The sequence below is a fragment of the Miscanthus floridulus genome, chromosome 5 (assembly GCF_019320115.1).
Source record: "Miscanthus floridulus cultivar M001 chromosome 5, ASM1932011v1, whole genome shotgun sequence".
Classification (NCBI taxonomy): domain Eukaryota; kingdom Viridiplantae; phylum Streptophyta; class Magnoliopsida; order Poales; family Poaceae; genus Miscanthus; species Miscanthus floridulus.
Window position 1 is genome coordinate 27,317,659 of NC_089584.1, and position 18,156 is coordinate 27,335,814.

Consider the following 18,156-nt stretch of genomic DNA (forward strand, 5'->3'; position numbering starts at 1 on the left):
GCATTTGTCAAACCAAAAGACATTACTAGGTATTCATATAATCCATATCTTGTGGTAAATGCCGTTTTGGGAATATCTTCAGGCTTTATCTTGATTTGGTGATATCCTGACCTCAAATCTATCTTGGAGAAAACTTTGGCTCTGGCCAATTGATCAAAAAGCAAATCTATCCGAGGTAAGGGATACTTATTTTTGATGGTCACTTCATTCAACGGACGATAGTCGACACATAACCTCAGAGTCTCATCTTTCTTTTTCACAAAAATTGCCGGACATCCCCAAGGTGATGAACTAGGTTGGATAAACCCCTTCTCAATCAATTCTTGTAACTGAGTTTTCAACTTGGCCAATTCCTTAGGTGGCATCCTATAAGCTCTCCGAGAAATTGGAGCTGTTCCAGGTTGCAACTCTATGTTAAACTATACATCTCTATCAGGTGGTAGACCGAGTAAATCTTCAGGAAACACATCTGGAAATTCACACACTACCGGGATATCTCTAATTTCTTTGACAGCAGTTGCACAAACCTTGCCCATTGATCTTCTTAAGGTTGGAAGTTGGATGAGAAGTTGAGGAAGTACTATCAGGCAAACTTACCCTTAAAGTTCTATTCAAAGCATCTATAACAGCCTTATGCTGATACATCCAATTTATTCCCAAGATTACATCTATATCCTGATCCTTAAGGATAATCATGGTAGTGGGAAAAATATATCCACCCAGGTTTACGGGTACCTGGTATACTATTTCCTTAGTACATAGACATCCCCCAGGTGACTGTATAAAGAAACTTTCCTTTGTTGCCCCAATTGAAATTTCATGCTTTACCACAAATGTTCTATTGATGAATGAATGCGATGCGCCAGAATCAAAAAGTATAACTGTAGGGTGATTGGCAACAGGAAACATACCCATCATCATTGGTTCCCCTTCCAGAATTTCTCTAGCTTGAATATAGAACACCCGTCCTGTCTTCCTCTCATCTTTGCCCTTTTGAGCATTCTAATTGGGGTTCTTGTTTGGTGCCTGACCCTGTTGTTGATTGGTAGGGGTCTTCTGATAATTTTGATTAGCCTGCCTGGGATATGGACATTCCCTGGAGAAATGACCAATCCTTCCACAATTGTAACATGGATAGTTATGACCCTGGGACGTTGGAGCATTGCCACCAGGAGCATTGGTCGACTGTGAACTTGGGTAGGTTATAGCAGAACGGACATTTGACTATTGCCCGACTTGGGACTGCGGTGGACGATAAGGAGGACGATTATAATGTACTAGATGATAAATCACTCTCTGCCTCTTCTGATTTCCCCCAAAAGATCCAGACGGCATACTCTTTTTCTTTTTGAGCTCCTTATGCTACCGATACTTTGACTCTAAAGCAATTGCAATATTTACTGCCTCATGATAAGTAACATTAGTACAAGTTGTCATCATTGTTTGCAGCTTGGTATTTAGGCCTCTCATAAACCACCTTTTCTTCTTGGCATCAGTATTGACATGTTTAGATGCATATTGTGACAGGTGATTGAATCTTCCCACATACTGCATCACTGTTTGATCTCCTTGCTTCAAAGCAAGGAATTCATCCAGCTTCATAGCCATAACTCCTTCAGGGATATAATGGGCTTTGAATGCAGTATGGAACTTAGCCCAAGTTATTGGAATGCGAGCTGGTTGCATAGCCACTAAGTTTGCCCACCAAGCACTCGCTGCTCCTCTAAGTTGCTGAGTGGCAAACACAGGTTTCTGATACTCCGTGCATGGAATAAGATCAAATTTCTGTTCCATGGTTCAAAGCCAGTCATCAGCCTCCAATGGTTCATCTGCCTCGGTGAACACCAATGGTCTTGTGTCTATAAAATCAATATATGTAGCCTCCTGTCTATTATGGTGGCGACCACAGTTTCCGTGCATCTAATTCTGATTACTCTGAGCTATCTCATGAAGCAAACGAGAATTTTCAGCCATCACATTGACAAGTGCGGTTATAACATCCGCCAGATTTGTTGGAACTGGTGGTGGATCTGGAATACCATCCTCATCTTGTGAAGTTCTAGGAATATACAAACCCCGCGTGTGACGCATCTGCTCATAACAACCCAAACTTTATTCACAAGCCTTTATTGAATTGTACAAAAGCTTACTCCAGACACATTACATAGGGTTTACTAATATAAACACTAGAACCTGTAAGTACCAAAATAAGACTACATAACTTAACTATAACTAACTATTATACAACTCTACTCCTTTCCGTGATTACTTCAAACTTTAGACTCGGTATCCATTCCGGAATTATTACCGCCTTCATCATCACTTTCATTGATCATTACTAATTCTTCAAGATCTTCTTCTTCCTCCTCTTCCGATTCGTTATCATCGGCAAGGATGACACCGGGGTCCATTGCATCAGCTTGGGGCTCATGATTTGGATTTAGTAGATTGCTAAGCCTATGAACTTCCTCATGCAGATAAGTATTATGTTCTTCTAAATCTTCTACATAGAATTCTAGCTCATGAGTTCTAGCTCTAGCTACATTTTCCCTATGCCAAGCTTCATTCCTTCCCTTCACCGTATGAACTAACATGCTTTTGCAGTTCCTGTGCACGGTGGTGAGACACCTCAATTGATCCTGTAATTCTCCTACCTGTATAGCATCCAAAGCCCTATCTCTAGTAGCTTGTGCTAATTCTACAGAAATCCTCTTTATCTCTACCTAGGGATTAGGCCTAGAGCTACTACTGCTAGCACCATCATTTCTAGGGGCAAGTTGGTGATGAGGAACTCCTTTGGGTCTAGTAGACTTACAGGGCATCATCTTGGTACGAGCCATACTGTAGGAAGCCAATTTAATCCAAATAAGATCATTTGATCAAAGTCTAAACAGCAGCTATGATGGATTACATTACTCAAACCAGACTCACTACTCAACTCCAGACTCAGAGGTGAAGGAAGTAACTAGTAAATTAATCATGATGCATGAATCGTTCTTACGATCAAAAACATCAAAGTCTATAATGCACATAAACAACATTTATTTTTATATAGGGCATAGTAAGATTACTACTCCACCACGCAAAACCTTTTTAATCAAATAAGGAATGGTGAGAAAGAAATAAGATAAGTCAGAAGCAATTTGGACCAAATTATCAAGTTAAATTTAGTCATCCAAATCAATTTGAAGTTTTTTTGTAAAACAATACAACAAAAACTTTGCAACGATCGCTCTGATACCATTCTATGGCAGAACCTCCTAAATTATAGGGCCCACATGCACATGTCACTGTCCGACGACCTTTGACATCTGTGCATATGTTTTTGGTAACTTAAGAAGACTGTCGGGTGTCCTCGGGGAACCCCAAATCATCCACGATTTCCGAGTAGGATCACGTTATAGAGTCATTGCGGTATTACAATATTTATTCAAATATCTACACCAGAATAAAAACAGCGAAAGTCTTACAATAACATAATTTACAAAATAGTAGTTTCAAACCTCACAACTAAGTTTGATGATTATTACAAAATGAAATAGTGGAGTGGCATTATAATATAATACAAAACACACAATGCAACTACCCTGCCCAAGGGCCACACATTTACTTCTCATCGTCATCACAAGGAACAACCGTCATGCAGCACGAGCCAAAACAGATCTGCTCATGAGGCTCACCTGCATTAAGGGTCAACGAACCCTGAGTACAAAAGTACTCAACAAGACTTAACCAAAATAAGAATTGATAAACTCAGGAATGCAGGCTCAGGGATTCAAGATATGGCTTTAGCAATAATCAAAGTTATTTTACGTAAAAGCTCTTTAATAAAAATTCTTTAATTTGACATTTATAACTTCATAAAATCATATATAAAGCTGACATGATCCATATGGAGATCATGAAACTTCATATCCAACACTTTCTCAACCAGCCTCAAGTTCCAGTTATTAATACTACGATGATGAACAGTGAGTTGAGTCTCCATAACCGAGGAGCAACGACGATTTGAACCGATTAATACCCAGCTGGGGATTCTAGACCACATGACATATGTAGGTCCCTGACCTACATATATCAACCTGCACTCAGATCCTCTAAAACAAGAATGGGTCCGCGCCACCCAAGAATACAGTACTCCACCATTCCAGCCCATGGCCACGTGGGTACACGCTATTCCCACCATCTCTCCACTCCTAGTGCGTGAGTAGCCATTCCCGTACTAGAATTGCCAAGTTAAGGCTTACCGGAGTATGTGGTTAGTACTACAAAGTCTCACCTCATGCAATTCAACAACGGTACGGACCTTAATCGATATAGACGGAAAGTACCCGCTCACAAGGCCTCCATGTCTTGTGGCTCACACACACCGAGTCCACCCGGTCTAGATTTATTACCCCACATTCCCATATCACATGATAACATAAGTAACCAAAATTCCATTTAAAACTTGCAGGTGGCAGGTAATCACCCGACTTTCATCGTTCTAAGCATAGCTAAGCAAAACAAGGTATATACGAATTTAAAACTAGTAATATGGTAAATATGGAATAACAAGGTTGGTAATGTACCAATTTGGTTTGTACTTGACTCCTAATCACTTAATGCAGTAAAAAGAAGCAAAAGTGAAATCAATTTGTAAAATACAAGGTAGGGTTGGATGCATCCGGGGCTTGCCTTCGTTGACGGAAAAGTCCGGTTCCTGCGACGTTTCACAAGTATTCGATCCGACCTCAACAGATGGATTAACCTCCTCCGCAACTTGATTAACTACTACGTGTTCACCTTCGTTCACTACACGTAGTAACAATGCCATGTTTAACATGACGCGGAGTACGAAACATGATGCTTGATGATGGATGCAAGAATTAACAATTTGAATACAACTTTCTTTCGCGGTACAGTTACAAGTCAAACTAACCAAATCTTTTTCGTACTACTTACATCAATTGCCAAGGATCATTACCAACTAATGACCCAAGGACATCACTTAATCAAAAATGCAAACAAAACCTAAATCACTAAAGTTACTATTTGCTTTTATGAATTAATTAATTAATTAAGAATTATGAAATAAATCAACTTGTTCCAATTGATCTCAAATTTTTGTAAATGTTCATTACATGATAAGTAAGTGACAAAACAAATTTCATAATTTTTGGACAATCAAATAAGCCTAGAAAAATCATGGAAATCCATTTATTAATAAATTGAGCAATTTTTATCACATTCAAAAAGTACTGAAAAACAACATTTCATATTTTTCCTAAATAATATACATCATAGAGAGGTCACACAAAAATTTTCATAATTTTTGGAGCTCTAAATAATTCTACACAAAAATAACAAAAGCATACCCTATTCAATCATTTCTGAAAAAGGAAAAAATCATTTTCAAATCACTGAGTCACTGACACCTTGACCCCACCTGTCATCCCCTTCCTTCCACGCTGACCATGGCAACGACGGCACTGACCGACGATTTCTCGCCGCCGGTGAGACCAACGGCGACAGCGAGAGTACCAACACACTCCCTCATCACCCCACATCGATTGAGTGTACTATCGAGACTAATTACAGCGGTGCACGAGCTTGCCGACGGCCATGGCGGACACGGTGGCATGGCTACGCTACGCTGGTGAAACAAGGCCAGTAGCGACTAAACAAATGGCCCAGAAAGACTTAGGAGCTCACCCCGATCATGCTAGAGTCGGTGACCGAGCCGGAGGACCAACGGAGAGATGGGTCGACGTTCACCGCAACCACAGCGGAGCAAGCCACGACGATGGCGATGTTCCGGCTACTGCGGTGAACAAAACGGTCAATCAACCGGGCACGAAGCACTGTGGCATCACAAAGAAGCTGAAACAAGGCTTCACAAGGCCAGAGGCTCACCATAGAGCGCCGGCCACGACGGTGCTGCCACGACGGAGATGTTGCCGGCCGTGAGGAAGAAGAGCGTGGTCAGCGAGTTCCCGGTGAAATCAGTCGACCACAGTTGGCTGGGTGGATGCGCAAGAAAAAGACAGAACTGGAACGGCCTTTACCGAGACAGCAACGGCGCTAGGGAGACAATGCGAGCTCGCCAGAGCTACGGCGTCGGTGACTGGAAAACAGAGCAAGGGAAAAAGAACAGCGGCGACTACTCCAGAGCTTTATAGGACAGCCAAGGAAGTAAGGAGAAGCCACGGCGGAGTCTTTCCCATGCCAGCGCGAAGCCAAGGCCACCACGCACGCGCATGGAACACCGAAGACGGTCGCCGGCCATGTAGCAAGAGCGGTGAACACTATTCATCAATATTACAGAATTGCCATCCAGTTTGAAACTCAAATTACTCCCAAATTTTTGTAACAACTCAAAAATCTCCAAAAATAAAAGTTGTTCAAAATCAAAAGTTCTACAACTTTGCTTTTATAACCACCCCCAAATTCAGTCTAAATTTTGAAATGAACTTTTGAATTCGAATAGGGGAAATTTAACGAATTACGCCTTTTCGAATTACTCCAAATTTTTCATAACAACTTTGAAAACTCCAAAAACAAACTTTGTATAACTTGTCAAGCTCTACACTTTTGCTTTCGGGCTCAACCCCAAAATATGCTTAGATTTTGAAATGAGTTTTCAGGGTAGGATTTAAATGTTGAAAATCAGGGTTTTCTCAAAAATTTAAAAATCCAAGCAAACTTTGAACTTGAGTCAAACAATACAATTCAACACATACCACATAAATATAAACTTGTTTTAGTGTATGCATCTCAAAGTTTTCACCAAATGCCAAATGTTTTGCAATGCGTATGATGACATGTCAGGTTTTAGTATTTAAACACCCGAGGTGTTACAGCAGGGACCCACGCTGGCTCCACTAATGGGCCGACCCCCATCTACAACCCTAGCGTCTACACTAGCCTAGGTTATAGGAGTGACGGAGCTCACGAAAGTGGTGACCACGGCGCGCGGCCTTGCACGGCAGCGGCGCGGCCATGTCGGCCACCCTAAGCCACCGTGGGGTGAACTAGCTAGCACTATAGCATCACTATCATACCCTGGTTGTGGTACGGTGGTGGTTTGGCCGGAGGTTCCCCTAACAGGGCTAGCCACGTGCTGGTGGTGGGATACGGCGGCGCTCCGAGACGGTAAGGCGATAGAGGTGCAAGTTGGGTGCGCAGGATGACGTGGAGGTGGAGGCGGAGCTAATGGTGTGGCTGGCTGGCTCAATCGGCACTAGGGGTCGAGTTTGCCATCCGCCTCGACCGGAGGCGGCCTTAACGGCTCAGAGGCGAGGGAAACGGCCAATTGGAGTTCAATCGGGCTCAATTGAAGGCCGGAGAGGACTCGGCGGTAGCAGGACTCTCATACTAGAACCTAGCACGAGTAATTGCGTTGAAAATGATCAGGCATTGTGGATTTGGCTTTGGCATGGCTCGGTCCCGCCTGCTCATCCTTGGCGGCAGCAATGGCGCGCGCAAGGGATGAAGAGAGGGGACGGCTCGATACGTCGCGTAGCCATTCAACAGAAAAGAACAAGCGTGAGAGGGTGGACAACTACACATGTGGCGTAGGGCGAGGCCAGTAGCGGCTTGGCACGTTGTGCCGCGCGCAGGAGCTACGCGTCACCTCGATAGGGCACAGTCGACCGCTAGTGGGGACAGGCGCGCGTGCGAAAGGCAGTGGCCTTGATCCCGTACCGATGCAGCGCCACCAGAGCAGAGGGAGGGGTAGGCGCCGGTTGTGGCAACCATGTGCGTGGCGGTGTGCGCGCAGCGGCGCGAGCAGTGACAGCGGCTGGCGGAGCAGGGCAGAGTAGCGACAAAGGTGACGCATGGCTGGGAGCTAGCGGCGGGGTAGTAGCGTGGCAGTGAGGTGGGGCAGCTGCGCGCCAGGGCTATCGGCCACAGCGGCCAGCCGAGCGCGGCCAGGCGCGTCGACGTCGTGGCTCAGGGGCGCGGTGACCGTGCCTATGCGAGGAAACCGACCGAGGACGTGCCATGCACGCTTTTTAAAGCATCTAAAACAACTAATCGGTTGGCCAAACACCGAAACCATCTTCACCATACTTTAGAGGATACATTAGGCTACTAAAATAGGCCATGACACTACTCTACTTCTTAACTAAATTTTTCTACAAAAATTGATGAACAAAGCAATGTCTACCCTTTCCAAAGTTCAAGAAATTTTCTAAGTTTTAATTAGATTTCTATTTCTAGTTGTATTTTCAAGCTGTTGAAATTTGTACTTAACCCAATTATTTCTCTACACCAAGTATCTCACTGTCAACTACAATTCTTACACTTCCAACTTTATTTAGGCCTCTCATGCATGTTCTATAGTGTTTTGGTTCAATAAAAATTCACAAATATCCTTACTTGATAATTTCATAAGTCATGAACGACCTTTCATTTTAAGTTTTTACGGTTCGTTTAAATTAATTACACTGCTTCACTTGTTCATATTTTCACATGCAATAACATTTAAACATGATGCTTATAACATGTTTTAGTAAGTGATTTACGGTGTAACACCGAGGATGTCACAAGAAGGGATAGGAGTTGGAAGAAACTCCAAGCCTTGGTGGCTCTCTCAATAACGTGGGCTTAGGCAAGCCTTAGTGGTAAGCTGAACTATGAGATGAATCACTTGTCTCTTGTGTGTTGTGCTTTTATTGCTATTGCTTGTGTTTTAATTTATTTTCTAGGGTTTGGACCCGGTCTACTTTCTCCTCGAGTTCTAGGTGCATCCACTGGTTTGGACAGCTCAACACACAACTCCCAGGAAAGCCGGTATAAGAATCAATTCAAGTTTCATTCAATATATTCGTGATTTGGTGCATATTTCTAGCATGCTCTTTGCAAATATCCTTGCAACCATACTAAAAACATCGTTGTGGTGCCACCTATATGGATGGTTGGGCTAGGCTCCACCAACCTCACGCTGCATGTTTTGGCATATGCGACTAGATCACAAAGCCACGAGAGTTCATCCACACATCTGCTTTCCCTTCCCTCTCTCTAGATCACATATGCTACCCTAGTGATGGATGCTATGGACATGGCAACGATCCACAAGGGGGAGGCAAGGTGGTTAGGGAAGAGGTGGTTGAGGAGAGCACAGTGGTGCTTAGGTGTTCGGTTGATGAGGAGCTAGTGCTCGAGCATGGACGGAAATGGAGGCCAGGGGAGAGGAAGGAGATGATGTATAGGGCTTGCATGGCGGCGAGGTAGAAAGAGGGGAGAATATATAATGGTAAAAATATGGATGTCTATATATGGGATGACTAATAAGTAATGATGTCCAAGACATAAAAATGGCACACCTCCCATAGCACAAGAATTACAATTGAGCTGCTCGTGGAACCAAAGCAAAAGAGAGCCATATCGAGTGATACCAAACAAAACCTTATCCTTTATTCTTTTGGGAACAACAAAGACAACTTAGACCTGTTCCATGACATACTTGAAACCTTGAAGGTTAGTTGTCTCCGGCAAAGGCAAGACCACACATCCATGCGAGCGGCCTATCTCAAATGTTCATGGACCCTTCTCTCCCACAGCAGCACGTATCTTGAAGCAAAATCCTCTCCCCCTCCCCTCCCCTAGCAGCGCAAATCTCGGAGCAAAATGGACGCCAAGAAAACCACTCTCGGTTGTCTCCTAATCAAAGCTGTGTTGGCTGTGTGGTGAGCCCGAACCCGAACGGGAACAGGGGATCGTAGTGCGCGTCGCCGACGTTCATGGGCAGCTGCTCCACCGACCGGAACCACGTCCTGGCCAGCTTCCCCGTGAACCCGTAGTCGCCGAACAGCACGTCGCTGATGCCCTGCCCTTCCGTGCCCGGCAGCCACGCCGCCACCAGCGCGTCCACGACGCCCATGTACGGCTCCACCACCAGCGGCCGCCCGGACACGAGGACCACGGCGCACCTGATGCTGCTGCACACGTCCCGGATGACGCTGGGCCCGGGCGCCGGGATGGTCAGGTTGAGGTTGTCCCCGAACGACTCGGCGTACGGCGGCTCGCCGACGACGACGACGGCGTAGTCGAACCGCCCCTTGTTCTGCTGGACGAAGCCGGCGTCGGGGCTCTCGGAGTAGACAACGTCGGTGCCGCGGTCCACGGCGCGCCTGATGCCGTCGAGAATCGTGGTCCCTGCGCGCGCGCGATTTCCAGCAGATTTAAATTTTAATTTGTGGCGCGCGGTGCATGTGCATGCATAGCATAGCCCAATTTCGGCGTGCAGCCATACCAGTGGTGAGGTTGTTCCCGCCGAGGCCCTGCCAGGTGATGGTCCAGCCGCCGCACTGGTAGCCGAGGTTGTGCGCGTGGCTGCCGGTGACGAGGATGCTGCCGCGGGCCTTCTTTGGCAGCGGCAGCAGCGGCTTGTCCCCGTCCTTGCCGTTCTTGAGCAGGACGAGGGACCTGCGCACGGCCTCCCGCGCCAGCTCCCGGTGCTCCTGCTTCCCCAGCTCGCCGGCCAGGCTGGCGTCGCCGTAGGGGTTCTCGAAGAGGCCCATGGTGAACTTAACGCGGAGGATCCGGCGCACGGCGTCGTCGATCCGGCTCATCGGGATGGTGCCATTCTGCACCAGCGCCGTCAGGTCGTCGATGAACTCTGTGTATGTGTACGGGATCATGACCATGTCAATGCCGGCAAGGATTCCCAGCTGGACGGACATCATGTAGTCCGCGTGTTCAGGGCTCGTCATCTTGTCCAGTCCTCGCCAATCCGATATTACAAAACCCTGAAAAATACTAATCAATTTACAGTTTCACAGATATATCATGTAGGAGTAACAGAGAAGGTACGTGCGAACCCTGAAGCGAAGCCTGTTCTTGAGGAAGTCTGTGATGAGGAAGCGGCTGGCGTGCATCTTGACCCCGTTCCAGCTGGAGAAGGAGACCATGACGGTGGAGACCCCCTGGATGACGGCGCTGTAGTAGGGCGGCATGTGGGCGCTGAGCAGGTCGTGGAAGCTGGCCACCGTGTTGTTCTCGTTGATGCCCCTCGTCGTGCCGCCGTCGCCGACGTAGTGCTTGGAGCACGCCGCCACGTTGCGCTGCCCGGCGACGAACGGCGTGCCCCGGCGGCCGCTGGCGGGGATCTCGCCCTGCAGCCCGGGGATGATGGACGTCATCGCCTGCACCACCTTGGGGTCCTCGCTGAAGCTCTCGTAGCACCGGCCCCACCTCGGGTCCCTGCACACCTGCCAGCGAGCAGCAAGGTAGAAGAAGAAGTTTATCTCTTGGCATGTGATTTTGGCCTTGGCTTATTAATCTGCGATCAGGTGCGTACCGCAACGCATGGGGCGAACACGTAAGGGATTCCGGTGGCCCTGACCTCCAGTGCCACTGCTGCTCCAATCTTCTTTACCAGCTCTGGGTCTCTGATCGATTCATCAAGTAAACTCAAAAGTTGAAAAATGTTCGAGTACCACCAAAAATTTATCCACAAATCACAACCGCCAGTAATCGGCCGAAAGTTTTCATGTGATGCTCAAGTTATGTGATGGTGAATAATTTGTTCGTCAACCCCCATAATTTTGAGTTTAAGCTGCTGGCTCGGAATTTACTTGTACACTCGATCACCAATTCGAATTGGGACAGTCAAGCACTCTACTATTAATACTTCACCCGTTCTAAATTACTTTACTTTTGCTTTGTACTCAAACATTTTACTATATTTTTCAAAAAAATAGTAACATCTAGAGGCTGGTTATGAAAATATATTTAATGAAAATTTATTACAGCTAATTTAATGTTATATACGTTGGTAGATTTTTCAATCAAATTGGTCAAAGTAGAAGTTTGATTGAATACACAGCTAAGTATCATTTAAAACGGATGTATTCCCTCCATTCCAAATTATAAAACTATTTGACTATGCATTTAGATATAACTAATATATGTATGTATTTAGAAAAGCCAAATATTTTATGATTTGGAAAAAAAATAGAGTATAGTAGTTAATTCTTTTAGCCTACTCCAGTATAGCAATAGATCGAGTAAGTAAAATAATAATCTTTTTATCCACGAGAAGCGCGCGTTCACTAGCTATATCGATATCAGTGTGGAGCCACAGACAAATGGTCAACCATCTCCTTAAGCGTCCGTCACGTGGGACTTTATTTTTCGATATGCAATGCAGAGGGAGATCCTTGCACGCACAGTCGCACACCATGTCTGACATCTATGGGTTTTCTTTATTATTACAACGTGCCCTCAGAAAAATGCCTCTACTTTCTTTTTAGCATCACAAGACAAAGGAACACATACCGTTAGCGACATAAAAAAACCTAGAAAAGCTAATGATCAACCGGTTAATTTACCGGTTGTTATCAACCATATTTTGAGCCATACAATACGGAAGCAACGGCCTCCTCACGCCCCGGACCGATGCCACATGCCGCCGCCCACCCCTTCCACCTCGTCCTCAGCACCTTCCCTCGTGGCCGTCCTGTGACTCACCACCTGCTGCAGCTATACCACTTCAGCATCAAGCAAGCAATCATGCTGATGCGTGTGTCCCTTCCTGACACACGAACGTGAGCACGGAACACCCAATCTCTCCTCTCTCACCTCCTTGTGTGGATTTTGTTTTTTTTTTTTTGAAATTTTTGAAGAATTTGTGAACAATTTGACATATATCTCTCTGGTAGCTGGAATCTATTAAAATAATTTGTAATTTTTTTTTTGAAAATTTTGGTATATATTTGTGTTATCCCCAAATTACATCACTCTATCTAATAAATTACACCGAATAAATCATTGTAAATAATAAGCAGTGTAAATATAGTCATAAGCAGTGTAAATATAGCTATAAGACAGCGTAAGTGCATAGGAAAAATTTGGTTGATAAACAACCCGTTGTTGACTAGACATCTCCTAAAAAAACGATAATACTCCGATGGGGTATGTGCTGTCGGCGCCAGCGGTGGTAAGGGTGCTGGAGCAGCCCACGACGTCAGGGCGGCCTGGGAGATTGCTCTCCTCGCGGCAGTCCGCCTCGGCTTCCCTGCTCGGTTGGGCTCGCCGTTGCCACTCCTGCGCCCCCTAGGGCGGCCTCCATCCGCTCCTTGTACTCCTCGTCGATCTACCGCAGTTCCCCACCAGGTAGGTCGTGGCATGGCCTCATAGGGGATCGCTGTGTTTTAATTGTTTCAGGCGTTTCAAACTTTTGTTTCAAATGTTTTATCTGGATGTTGCAATAGTATATCTGGGATGTTGCATATGTTGCAATGATAAAATACACATGTTGCAAGCCTATATTTCAAGTATTTCTGTATGTTGCAAATGTTTCAACTGGATGTTTCAAAAGTAGATCTTGGTGTTACACATGTTGCTATGGCTACACTCGTATGTTTCAAGAGCATATTTCAAGTGTTTCATCTATTTCAGACTTATACTGCAAATGTTTCATCTGGATATTTCAAAAGTAGAACTGGTGTTGCACATGTTGCAATGACGCCGGTGGCTGGCGGACAGCGGTCTGCCGTAGGGCTTCGGCTCCTACCTCGCGCTTTCCTCGCGCAGCGCGCTTGGGCCTTTCCTTTCTTCTACCTCCCCTTCCCCTCCCCTTCCTTTCCTTCCCTTCCCTCAATCTCACCATGGTAGTTCAAACTCAGCAGAGAAACCCTACCCGACGAGCGTACGAACGTCGGGTAGATGTAGTAGCAGGCACAGGGCGGGCGGGAAGCACATCAGGCCTGGACAGGCGCAGCAGCTTGCGCAGCAAGTGGGGCAGGCACGGGCATCCGAAGAGGGACCCCGCCCTAAAACGAAGTCTTATATGTATGAAGAGAGACGGCTAAATATCACTCGTAATACCATAACGAAAGCTTCAAGCATGGTCGATTCTTTTGTTAAGCCTCCAACGCAACCATACATGGGAAAGATATCCGAAGGCCATTGTGCCTAGCGTGCGGCTAACCATCTCAATCTTGTTTCACACACCATAGTTACGATGACGGTGACATTTGTAAGTATACTTAAGGGAAGAGAACATATATAACGACTGGGTCATTTGGCCGGGGATGGGAGTTGTTAGGTTGATCTCCATCAATTGGCCCAATGACCAATTGAGCCCTTGATCCGCGCCTTGATCGGGGTCGCTCAGCCTTTCTACTGGCTGATGAGCCCCCATCGCGCAGCGCCATAAAAGGATGGTGAGGGCTGGGGCACAAGAGATGAGGTTCACTGTAGCCGCCAGCGCCCCACCGAAGTTCCTAACCCTAGATCGATCGAGAGGGGTGCTGTAAGTGACGGGAAGCTCCATCGCCTTCACCGCCATCACAGCACCGCACTTGTGCTGCTGCTACCTTCGACGACCTGGCGGGCGCGTTGACGACTACCTCTACTGCCTTTGCGGCCACCATGTTGGCGGCGCCATGGCCGCGATTGCGCTTGACGACTCAGGTTTTTTATCTAAGCTAAGTATTATCCACTGATCTATGTCTAGAAGTATTTTAGATCCATCCGGAGTCACCTGGTGCAGCCAAGGCCGACGTTGTGCGGGAAGACGGTGGCCTTGTAAACGTTGCCGTGGCCGTGGACGGCGTCGATGCCGTAGAGCATGGGGATCCCAAGGCGCGTGGACATGGCCGCCCGCTGCATCCCGTTGACCATGTCGACCCATGCCTCTGCCGGAGCCTGGGGCGCCGGCACGCTGCCTCCGCCGCTGAGCACACTCCCTTCACGCACGGCACACAACTCAGTACGGCACGATCGACACTGATGCGCTAGCTTCAACCACGCCGGCCGCCATGCGGACCGATGTGATGTGCGTACCTACGAAGTAGCCACGGACGACGTCGGCTGTGGCGTTCTCGCGCTCGATCTGCGACATCTGCCCGATCTTCTCCGCGAGCGTCATGCGCCCCAGCAGGTCGTTGATCCGACGGTTCAGCGGCTGCCTCGGGTCCTTGTACCTGGCGCCGCCGTAGTACTTCTGCTGCTGCGCCCCTCCTCCGGCAGCCATTGCCGTCGGCGTGCCGAAGCCGCAAAGAAGCAGCACGAACACGGCGGCACTGGTCGTCGCAAGGACGACACCGTCATCTGATGGGACCCCCATAGGTCAGCAGCTCAGCTAGCTCAGCTCAGGTGCGTGCTGTGCTGCTGTGAGGCGGATGCACGATGCGGGATAGGGGGGGCTAAAACAATGAAGATGTTGATTTGCATGAAGATTTAATGGTGAAATCAAGCTTTTGCTACAGTGATTAGGCTTGAAATCAAGAAATTAGGGGGGGGCTGGAGCCCCCCCCCCCCCCCCCCCCCCCCCCCCTGCGACTGGCTACTTCTTCACCTGCAGTTCACGCACATCTTGGCGTGTATACTTATGGGCAGAGGCCGGTGTAGCGCCCAAATCTAATTGTTAATTCAGATAAAAGGTTTTGCCTGGGTAATCTCAGAGGATCACGTTGCTTTGCATCGATCAGAGTGAGTTTGGAGGTGCACGATGTCCAGAAGCGCGGGGAAAATATACTAGTAGTATTTTTAACGCCAAGTCGCTAAGGCAAGGTCCTCGATTCATGTAGTAGTATTTCGTATAGGTACTCTGCTTGAGATACCACGCCTAAAAATAACATCAACTTGGTCTCGTTATGCGTCCACTACGAAATTCACGTGCCTGAAGCACCCCACATTGATTTATTACTACAGGAGTACTATACTTTGATCCGTCTGTTCATCATCAGATCAATGATTTGAATACAATCCTTTCGGTAGCTAGCCGTTTGCTGTTAAGAGCAACAGGTTAACAGTCGCATGCATACTCCTACTGGCTACTGTCCTACAGCTTCGTTTAAATTTGCTCACCAGTTACAACCAGCAGTAAATTAATCTGATCTGAAGTGTACACCTCAATCACTCCGTGAGCGACATAGCTTAGCGCTTAACTTTTTGACCTCTCCTTAATCGGGTTGTATATGAAAGCCAGGATTCGCAAGTTTACGTAGCATATATAAAAAGAAGAATAAAAGTACACCAACGATTCCTTAAACTTCTTAAAAGATGCTACATAAATCCATGAACTATGGATTTGTGACTTCATGGGCCTACTTGCATTGGCATCTGCATGCCATCCATGAACAGAAATTTACTATCTCATCATTCATATCACTACTAGACCCCATATGTCAGTCAACGGACAAATAAAAATTCTTGTGGTACTCACAAAATCATCAGTTAGATGATTAACTGCGAGACAAAAAGTTGAGAAGTGTCTTGCTCTCATCCATTTGTAATGAATGATTGGCACAAGAGTTCAGAGGTTTAAGGTTTCCTCGGTTGAGTCATATTTCATATGTGCTTGGTTATGCTAATAGTAACAAGATGTTGGGTACATCAAGACGACGATGGAGAAGATCCAATGAGGACTCCGTGCGTGATGGACTAGGAATTGTGAAGGGCGGATGAGAAGGCTTAGACCGAAGGACCATAGGCCAGAGAACGGACAGTGTGCGACTCACATTGGACACGTGAGGAGTAAGAGTACATGGGCAATGAAGATGGCGACAATGTCATCATGGCACTTGGTGGAGGCTAGACATGCATCTACTTGGGTGATAAAGATGGTGTCGGTCAAGTCAAGAAGGAAAACGAAGGCATCAACCTTGACAGAGGTCGGACACGTGTCAACATCAGTGAGTCATGTCTGGCAAGGCGTGCACGAGAGTTTGCTGGTTTGATCCTCAAAAGTCAAAACCATTAGAGGCAAGTTTGACCATAGCAGTCAGCATGGGAGAAAATAGGCTACCCAAGCTAGTTTGGGCTCTAAATGATACATTTAGCAAGTTATAAAGGACCTGCAATCTTAGTTTTCGAAGTACATGGACCTAGATGAGATTACAGGACAAGTTCAAGGACCCTAGTGGATTTCATTCTCATACATAGATACACGAAAAATGCAATTATTTTATTAAGAAGATTGTGCGCTTACTCTAGAGATTGATTTGTGAGGGGCTCTTGTGCTCATCTCCACCGGAGGAAGGCAGAGAGCAACTTTAGTGAATCCGAGGTGTGGAGTGGTTCTTTGGCTCAACCGGTTTAGAGATCGAACGTACGAGGTAGTGGATAATCTTGCAGGATTGTAAGGCTTGATAGAGAAGCCATAAACATTGAACCCACTTCAACGTGAATTAAGGGTGATCGGCAAATCACCAAGACCATGCTAAAAAAATTGATGTCTTCAATTGTTATTTGTTTAATTAAGCTCTTCTGTATTCAAGTTGTTTAAATACTTAGAAATAAACTTTCTACCTTGTCACCCTGGTATTGCAAAACTCAACCTAGACATAGGGTGCTTGTGATCTTAGTCTAGGGAGTCGTGTTTTAGCTGTTAATTCCAATTTTACATCTTCATCGGCTAGGTCTTGCTAAAAGATTTAAAACCAACTATTCACTATCCTCTGGTCATCCTCCTCGATCCTACATGTTTGCATTATCTTTAGCATCCATAAAAAAATTGATATTGTTTTGAACTCTTTTGAATCTGTTTTCACATTTAAACCTAACTTTGAGCATTTGCTTTGTTAAGGAACTTCAGATTTCACTTGAGGATGCATGCTGGAAAATTACATGACAACATACTACTTTCTGAACCAAGAATTTAGAATTCTCAGATTTTTTGGAAACCAACTTAACCAAAAACTCAAATGTAACATTCTAGGAAAAATTTTAATTTCAAAACTACAAAAGCTATGCTGTTAGATCAAATAAAAATGGCCCGTGCTTGGTTTTTGGCATCTACATGAAAAACTATAATATTTTTAGAGAGGTTCATAGGTCTTTCATTTTGGATCGCAAGAAAAAATAGCTTAACAAAAGCTCAAACATAGCGTTCAAAAAGAATTTTAGTTTCAAAACCTCAACGGTATGAAACCAGATCCAAGCAAAATGAATATTTTTTTTAACTTTTACATAAAAACTACAAGATGTTTAATAGAGATCCTTACTTATATCCCTGTTTTGAATCAAACTATAAGCATCAACCAAATGGCATGACCTTATAGTCATGTCAAATTGATTGGTGTGACTCAACTGCCATGTCCGCAACACACGTGGAAAATACTCCCAACAACGCCAACACTCTATTTAATCACTCCACTACATGTAGAATGAATGCAGTGGCAAGTCACACAATGGCCTTTGGCGCGACTAAGGACACGT

The 18,156-nt window shown here is 45.8% G+C and overlaps 1 protein-coding gene across 1 annotated transcript; it reads right to left on the reverse strand.

Moving 5' to 3' along the window:
• Positions 1 to 9,652: 9,652 nt before the first annotated feature.
• Positions 9,653 to 14,878, reverse strand: LOC136449733 (uncharacterized). The gene is made up of 6 exons (XM_066449897.1): positions 14,779 to 14,878; positions 14,477 to 14,681; positions 11,288 to 11,378; positions 10,809 to 11,198; positions 10,241 to 10,736; positions 9,653 to 10,143 (listed from the first exon to the last, which is right to left on the reverse strand). The coding sequence occupies exons 1-6, from the start codon at positions 14,861 to 14,863 to the stop codon at positions 9,653 to 9,655; spliced, it is 1,758 nt and encodes a 585-aa protein (XP_066305994.1). The 5' UTR covers positions 14,864 to 14,878.
• Between the last annotated feature and the right edge of the window lie 3,278 nt (positions 14,879 to 18,156).